Raw genomic sequence first — 8,286 nt, 5'->3', positions numbered from 1 at the left:
CCATCACTGCCACTGCACAGGTGCTGCTCAGACTGCCAGGCTCGTCTGTCCATTTAACCAAGCGTCCCCGAGATACTGCTGCCATCCTGCTGGGTGTACTAGCCACATATGGACATGCTCATGCAGTTTTCCTTGTGGCCACTGGGTGGGGCCAAGACCATGAAATGTGTCCTCAACAGCTTCTCCTACATCCCAGCATTTGCAGGGCTGGGCCTAGACAGTAGGGTGATTGGTGCTAAGGGGCAGGTACATGTACAAAGCATGGGCAGTTGTGTTTGGATGCCTCTTCACTGCAGAGCTAACTCAAGCTACCTGTGCCTGAGTCACTCTTCTCATGTTAGCCTAGGTGGAGCAAGAGCAACCATGCTGCAAAATAACATGTGAGCTATCATGTCCACACGGGTTTTCTGCAATAGTGCAGTGACAGGGTGTGTCTACATGGCCCTGTCCACATGGCAGCAGCCAGGGTATGTACCCGTCCAGCCTTCCTACCATTCCCCTGTGATTGGCTGGGAAAAATCAGAGTTGCTCAGCTTTACTGCACTGCTAAGAACCATGGGTCATGCCCCCAGCAGCCCATGTGCCATCCCCACTGTACTCCACCCCAGCCTGGAGCCCCCTCCTGTACCCCAAACCCCTCATCACCAGCCCTACCTGAAAGCCTGCACCCCCACCCTGAGTCCTGACCCCTCCTGCACCCCAACCTCCTGCCCACACTCTGAACTCCTCATTTCTGGCCCCACCCTACAGCAGGGGGGTGTGGGATGGAGACCACACCCCCAGCCCAGAGCCCCCACCCACACTCCAAGCCCCTTAGCCCCAGCCTGTAGCCCCCTGCTGCACCCTAAACTCCTTATCCCTGGCCCCACTCCTGAGCCCACACCCCCAGCTGGAGCCCTCACCTAACCCCCTGCCCCAGTCTGGTGAAAATGAGTGAGCGAGCAAGGGTGGGAGAGAGCTAGTGACAGAGGTATGGGAGAAGAGTGAGCAGGGTCAGGCCTTGGAGAAAGGCCCAGGACAAGCATGTTTGGTTTTCTGCAATCAGAAAGTTGGCAACCCCAGGCATGACTGTAAATCAGCACAAGGGGTGATAGGAGCCAGGCCCCAGCAGGCCGATTCCTTCCACTGGTTTTATTGAAAAGCCACACAGGAGCAGCCCCATGCTGTTGCAAAAACAGACCTTGTCTCCCCCCAGTCCCAGCACCCCAGGTACTGTGCTTAGCCCCAGCTGTCTCCCCTGTGAGTCACTGGCCCCCTGCAGGGATGGCAGACAGCTCTGGTCCCTGGGAGCTGTGAGGGACCCCTTTGGGGGCAGCCCTTTCCCAGGCCACAGCAGGGGTGTATGTTTTGCTTGAGCCGACATTCCTGTGTCTTCAGCTTCTGCCCTGCCACATTCACCTGCCAGTCCGCCTCCTTCTCCAGCATCAGTTTGGGGAATGGTGCCCTGGGGGCTAAATCCCACCTCCAGCAGGAGATGCTAGCCCTCCACAGCAAGATGCAACCCCACCAGGCACTAGGTCACGCAGCCCAAAAAACACCCCACGGAGCACCAGCTGTGCTGTAGTTTCTCCAGCTTCACCGAACTGTCCTGAATGGCACGGGTGCAGCCTTGCAGAGGGGGACTCCGCTGCAGTAGGAACCAGGCCCAGAGGCCTCTCAGTTGGCTGGAGGGGCAGGTCCATCATGCCAGCCTGCCCTTGACAGCTGTCCAGTTCAAGTCCTCTGCCAGGGTTGCCTGTGGTCAAGGTCAGTCTGGCATCAGCGACTGGAAGGGAAATCTGCAGCAAAGTCAAACTCGTTCTGGCCCAGCCACAGCTCTGGCAGCTCGTTAGCTCTATCCAGGCCCAGTTCCACCACCAGTGACATCAGCACCTCCTCATCCACCGGATCAGAATCAATAATGCTAGGGCTGTGGGCGCCAGCAGGGGGAGTCAGTGCCCCTTGGCCCAGGGGCTGGGCTCCAAAGCCCCAGCTCTGGATGGATCCAGCCTCTGCTGGGTGCCCAGAGACCCCCATGGCATGGTACTGGCTGTTGAGTTTCTGCAGCTGCATACTGGCCAGCAGGTGAGGGGCCGTTGGCAGGGTGAAGGAGGGCTGCTTTGAGGGCAGGGGGGTCACAGAGGGGGCCATCATGCCCGCACTGGTGATGTGGGGTCCTGTGCTGGCCTTGCTGACATTCATGCCCACCCCAGGGTAGTGCAGGATGGTCACTGCTTTGCGGTCCTTCATGCCCAGGCTGGGATAAACCAGAGAGCTCATCTCCTTCTGGGTCCTGGAAAAGAAACAGGAGTTCTTACTACAAGAGCCAGATCCCAGTGCCCCTCCCCTGATCCTGTCAGCCCCTCAGACTTGCCCTCTGCTAGAGGCACTGGGAGACCACCACAGACAAGCACCATGCCATGGACTGCCCTGCAGCCTGCATTCCCACATGGGAGCCAGCACTCACGGCGCAGCCTGAATCGGGACCCGAGGGCCACCCCATTGCCAGTGAAGTGCCAGCCCATGAAGGGAATGAGGAGAGCACCTCTGGAACCAGATCCTGTGAGCAGCTCAGGCAGAGCCAGCTGGCAGGGGTTGTTGGATCACCAGCCTGCCAGGTTTGGTGTCCATGGTATTCCCCAGGCTATTTCAGTGGCATTCGAGATTTGCCATCCCCTCCTGCAGACCAGAGCCATTCCACCCTGGGTTAAGGATCAGCACCAGGCCCTGCACCGCTGGAGACCCCTGTGCAGGGAGCCAGCACAAGTGGAGGGACAGTGCCTGATGGGCAGATCTCACCATAACTCTGAATGCAGCCACCCTGGGTTCCACCACCTCATGGGAGCTAAACCCAGCTGTGCTCACATATGCTCTGTTCCAGTCCCATCCCAGCCAGGTGCTCGCATGGGCGTATTCCCTTTCAGCCCAGCCACCCACCTCTCCATCCCAATCCCCTGCCTGCAGCCATGTCACTTCCTTCAGGTTTGGATGCTGGGCCAGTCTGCATTCCTTGCAGAGTTTAGTGCTAGCAAAAGCCATCAAGCTGCTGCCCCCAGAGACTGGAGTTCTTTACCCATAGAACTGTTCTAACAGCAGGGCAAGTGCCCAGTCACCCACCATCCCTGCCAGCCTGTCTTTAGGTTGGCCTTGGGGAGAGGCCAGGAGGGAGTTCACAGGCCATGGCAATCTAGGCTGAAACTGGCAACCAGAATGCTGGATGATGCTTGTCATGATGTGGATTTGATTATGGGTGTGTCGCCTAGGACTGAATGTGCAGCAGCAGTCAAAAAAGCTAAGAGTGTTCATAACCCTTAGGGAAGGGATAGATAATAGGACAGTAAATATCACAACACCACACTATAAATCCAAGTTACGCCTACGCCTTGAATACTGTGTGCACATCTGGTCGCCCCATCTCAAAAAAGACCTATTGGAAAAGGTACAGAGAACAGCAACAAAAATGATCGGGGTCTGGAGCAGTTTCCATATGAGGGGAGATTAAAGAGACTGGGACAGTTCAGCTTGGAAAAGAGATGACTAAGGGGGGATATGAGAGAGGTCTATAAAATCATGACTGCTGTGGAGAAAAAATAAATAAGGCAGTGTTATTTATCCCTTCACATAACAAGAACCCAGAGTCACCAAATGAAATTAATAGGCAGGTTTAAAACATAAGGAAGTACTTCTTCATACAACACAGTTAACCAGTGGAACTCATTGCCACAGGATCATGTGAAGGCCAAAAGTTTAACTGGGTATAAAAAAAATAAAATTAAAAACTTACATAAGTTCCTGGAGGATAGGTCCATCAATGGCTATTGCCATGATAGCCAGGGATGCAACCCCATGCTCTGGGTCTCCGTAGGACAACAGGGGATGGATCAACCAGTAATTGCCCTGCATGGGCAGCAGGTATCATAGGCCGGGGGAGGCTGTGCCTCCCCAATCAGCCTGGGGTGGCCCTGCCCATGCTCCACCCCCAGACCCCCTTCTGCCTGCTTCCAGTTCCCTTCCCACTCTTCCATGGCGGAGAGGCTGGTGCAGATACATTTGCCTGGCAAGGCTGCCCTGTTCAGCAGTGGCCATGGCAGAGACCCCATCCCACATCTCAGGAAGCATCTTGAGCTTCTGTCCAATTGCCTAAGCAGAGCTCATCCCGCTAGGAGGGTCATAGTCCTTAGACAGGGGCATCTAGCCAGAGAGCTGGCACTCAGGGCAGGTGGTCCAGCTCAATGCATTTGGGTCTGGTACCTTTGGTGGATCCTCACCCTGTGCGCTGAGACAGATGCCCCTGAGCCCTGGGCACTCCTCCCCTCTCTGCCCAGCAGGGAGAACGTGCTAAGCAGAATGTCTGTAACAGTCTTCCTCCAGCCCATGAGATGTGGTAGCCCCCAGCAACCTTCCAGCCCCAACAGCACTTCAGATTCCTCTTTGCCACAAAGGAATATTTGGCTCCACACTGCTCAAGAGCACCCTGGGCAGAAAACAGACCTGTCCTGGGAATGCAGGGCTGCAATCCTCTAATAATGTCCCTGCAAGGATCCCCCACCCCATGTACTTGGATCTAGTTGGTTTCCCTCCCCTATTTAGCAATATGGGAAGGGTAATTGTTCCAGACCCATTTGCAATCCCCCCCTCCCCCCCAGTGAAATGGTACCCTCGGGTTGAGTGGCCCCTTCCCATCTCTAATTGCACCACTTGTCCAGCAGAAGTTTTGTGCTGGATGGCCGCAGCGTGCAGTGGAATCCCAGTCACTAACAACGGCCCTCAGCATCTCGAGTGGCACACATTCACATGGCCACCAGCCAGCAAGAGCTGCACCAAAGGGGGTTGACCAATTAGAAGTCAAAATGCACAAGGGGAGCGCCTGCAAGTCCCGAACCAGGGAGCGACTGACATCATCTGGATTGTGCCTTTTCAGGGTTACTAGAAACATGCCTACCTGCAGCTGATTCCTGCTCCATGATTTCTAGAGGCAATGGTAATTCAAAACAATGATTTGGCAGCCATAGCCAGAGGGCTGGGATCTGCCCCCACTGGAAAAGAGCATCCCAGGGCATTGCACTGCACTTAACCCACCCAACAGGACCACCCCTTCCCTGGAGCACAGCCCTTGCAGCTAGCAGAGGAATACAATAGCACTCTGCATTGAGAGCTTTATTTCAGTAGGGGTTTAAGCTTTAAAGCTTGATGGTCATCACCACTTAAAATGCAAAGTCCATCCATGTGGCACTGCTGCTGGCCCACTCTGTCCACAGCACACTCCTCACAGCAGAGCAGAGGTGGGAAAAGAGGACAGCTTCAGATCTAGTTAGGCCCCCAAATAACATTTTCCTTAGAGGTCAATCCCCACCCCTCTCAGGAAGGACCTTGTTAAACTGTTGGTAGAAGATGCTGGCACTGTACAAGTGTTGTGGGTAGTTAAGTAATGCTTCCTCCAGGAATGCTGCAGCATGCGGCTGGGGAATTGGGGGCAGCGGGGGAGGAGAGAAGAATTGAACAGATGGCCAGTGGGCCGTTAAGCGGACTTGAGTTTCAGTTTGAACTCTGGGGGCTCAGACAACCCATCCCCCACTCAGAGGGAATGGATGGAAAGGCAGGGCCTTAGAAGGTGTTAGCACATGTTGGCTAACACCTCCCAAAGCTCTAGCTTAGACAGGACAGTGCAGGGGAATGGAATTGGTCCAGTTTTAGCCTCTGCTGCTGCTTTTTGGGAGATTTTCATGTTCTGAAGAGACACTATAAAACCCCACTGAGCAACAAGGAAATTCAGGCTGAAGGTGTAGAGCCCAGCTGGGATTTCAGAGTCCCAGGCCCCACTGGAATACCAGCTTGGGACTGTCAGGCGGGGCCAGAGCACAAGTACAACTCAAGTGCTGGGGTGGATGGGAGTCAGCAGTGGGAGGAGCCAGGAAGAGCTCAGTCCTTTCCCACCGTTTTGCTAGAGTGCTGTCATGCCCATACTCCTCACCAACAACAGGCACAGAACAGGCCCTCCTCTCCCAAGAGCACAAACAAGAGGAGAGTCACTATTAGCTGTACAGGGTCTAGTACACACAGCTAGGCCATTCTGAGTGCACCCAGTAGAGGGCAGCAGTGACACCCATGACACAGGAAGCTATAATCACCCCACACTCCTCCCTGCCAAGCCAACCATACTTGTTATAGGAAAGGTCTCTTGTAACCAGCCTAAATATAAGGAGGTGTCCGACAGCACCCCCGAAGAGCCCCTCTCCACAGTATTGAAGTGGTGTCAAAAGCCAAGGCTAGAGCAGTTTCAGACCAGGGGATGATTACAGCAGAGTGAGATGAAAGAGCCAGTGCAGCAGTTAGCACTAAATCAGGCAATGGGGTCACTTTTAGCTCGGATGGGTCACCTGTGCCTAGCACTGCTACTGACTCGCCTGGATGAGCCATGCCACCTGTCTGTGGCAGTTTCCCCACCTGGGAAAGGCAATACCCATTTTCCTACCTCACAGGAGGCTGCTCGCTAAGCACTCCCAGGCCAGGGAGTGCAGGGTTCACACTGGATCAGCAGGCGGTGGCAAGCCACTGTGCCACTTGCACGTGCAGTGACAGTTAATGGGGGTGGGGGGGGGGAAGGAGGAACATACACCCAGATCCGGGGCCCCAGCCCCAGCCGGCTCCACCACCAGGCCAGGATGGAGAGCGCCCCCTAGTGCCCACAGCCTGCCGGGCCGGGGAGACCCCGGGATCCCCCAGCACTGGCATCTCCCCCCACCTTCCAGCCGCAAACAGATTCACAAGCCGGCCGAGCTGGGGCCCGTCAGCACAGCCATGGCCCGGAGCGCACCTCGGCCCCGTGCCCCACAGACCGCGCAGCTTTCCCCCGCCCCCGGCTGGGAGGTACCCGGCGGCCGCCCCCCTTGTCCCCGCCTCGCCCGAGCCCGGCTAAGCGGCTCCCCGGGACCCTGCTGCGGGCCCGATCCGGGAGCGGGGGGTTCCCAGCATCGGGCCCGGGGTCCGCCCACCACGTGCCGGGCGGGCGCGCGGGGCTCGAGCCCCAGCGCTGCAGCTGGGAGGCCCGCAGGACCGGCCGGCAGCGCGGCCACGGTGTGCACGGGGGGCCGCTGCAGAAGCCCGGGGGCGCCCCGAATTTCTGCCCCCGGCTCGCACGCGCCCGAGCCCAGCCGGCGTGTGCCGACAGAGGAAGTTGCACAAGTTACTGCGCTGCCCGGCGACCCGCCCTGCCCGGGGAGGATGCCCAGCGCCCGCTACCCCCCGGGAGTGGCCGGCTGGAGCGTCCCCCGCTCTCACCTCTCGGCAGCTCCCGGCCAACTCAGACGCGTCCCCGCCGGCACACCCCGCTCCCCATGGGGCGGCTGCTCCGCAGTGACTTCACAGCAACCTGCGGCGGTGCCCGCAGCCCCCTCGCTAACAGGGCAGCCTCCGCAGCCAGGCCCCGGCCCGGGCCAACTACCGCGCCGTTCTGCCCTGCTGCAGACCCGGGCTGCGCTGTCCCTCTTTATACCCGCCGCGATCGCTACTAGCACATGGCCTGGCTCTCCGAGCCCGTCCCAAAACGTGGACGGGAGTTCTGGGAGTGGGAGGCGTCTCCGGCTGGGTCCCGTTAGGACCCTGTGAACTGTGATCCGGCCAGGGGATAATTCCCTGTAATGTAGGCAGGGTTAAGCCAGTCTCGGTTAAGGGTTCGGATGAGATCTTTGCTGGGCGGGGAGATGATCCACCAGCTGCTTTGGGTGAGGCTCTTGCCTTTCTGTGAAGCCCAGGTGGACCTTGGGTCTGAGCCACCCTGGCAATTCCTGTGTTCTTAGCCAACCAGGCACACAGCAGCTATGCCAGGATCTTCCAGAGCCTGGCCCTGCAGCAGGACCTGCCGCACTGCTATGACATGGAGAGGTGTGAGAGGAGGGGCTCAGACAGGTGGCATTCACTACACCAGGAGAGGAGGCCCAGGCCTGCTATCAGTGGCATGTGCATTCAGCTCAGCCTGAAGCTGTGCAAGCTTCTGCACACTACTCGCTCACCCTGTTGTAGAGTAGAGGGGACACACAATAGTGCTGCCAGCTCTCCCGATTGCATTATCAGTCACACAGGATTTGTTTTTTCTTAAAGTCCCAGCACTTGGAGTCATGTGAACATGCCAGAATCAAACCAGTTTGCCTTTTTTTGAAAGTAAGTTTCTAGCTCTAAGATCAGACACCAGAAGGCAAATGCAAAGAACCCAACATTGACTGTTTAACTTCTCATGATTTTAAAGCCACATTCTGAGTTTGGTGGCCTGCCTCATGGGTTTTGAATGATTGGGGTTGGCAATGCTGAACT

The 8,286-nt window shown here is 57.0% G+C and overlaps 1 protein-coding gene across 2 annotated transcripts; it reads right to left on the bottom strand.

Annotated features, from left to right (window-relative positions):
• Positions 1 to 1,082: 1,082 nt before the first annotated feature.
• CITED1 (Cbp/p300 interacting transactivator with Glu/Asp rich carboxy-terminal domain 1) lies at positions 1,083 to 7,450 on the bottom strand. Of its 2 annotated transcripts, none has more exons than XM_077826398.1 (2): positions 7,258 to 7,450; positions 1,083 to 2,272 (listed from the first exon to the last, which is right to left on the bottom strand). In XM_077826398.1, exon 2 carries the CDS (start codon positions 2,257 to 2,259, stop codon positions 1,759 to 1,761), a length of 501 nt encoding a protein of 166 aa, XP_077682524.1. In that variant the 5' UTR covers positions 2,260 to 2,272; positions 7,258 to 7,450; the 3' UTR covers positions 1,083 to 1,758. The 2 variants fall into 2 exon arrangements, with proteins under 2 accessions (XP_077682524.1, XP_077682523.1); XM_077826397.1 differs by lacking the exon at positions 7,258 to 7,450 and adding an exon at positions 6,452 to 6,494.
• Between the last annotated feature and the right edge of the window lie 836 nt (positions 7,451 to 8,286).

Source organism: Eretmochelys imbricata, chromosome 9, assembly GCF_965152235.1.
Source record: "Eretmochelys imbricata isolate rEreImb1 chromosome 9, rEreImb1.hap1, whole genome shotgun sequence".
NCBI classification, from domain to species: Eukaryota; Metazoa; Chordata; order Testudines; family Cheloniidae; genus Eretmochelys; species Eretmochelys imbricata.
Note: the sequence above shows the minus strand (reverse complement) of the source record. Positions and strands in the feature narration are given on the sequence as shown.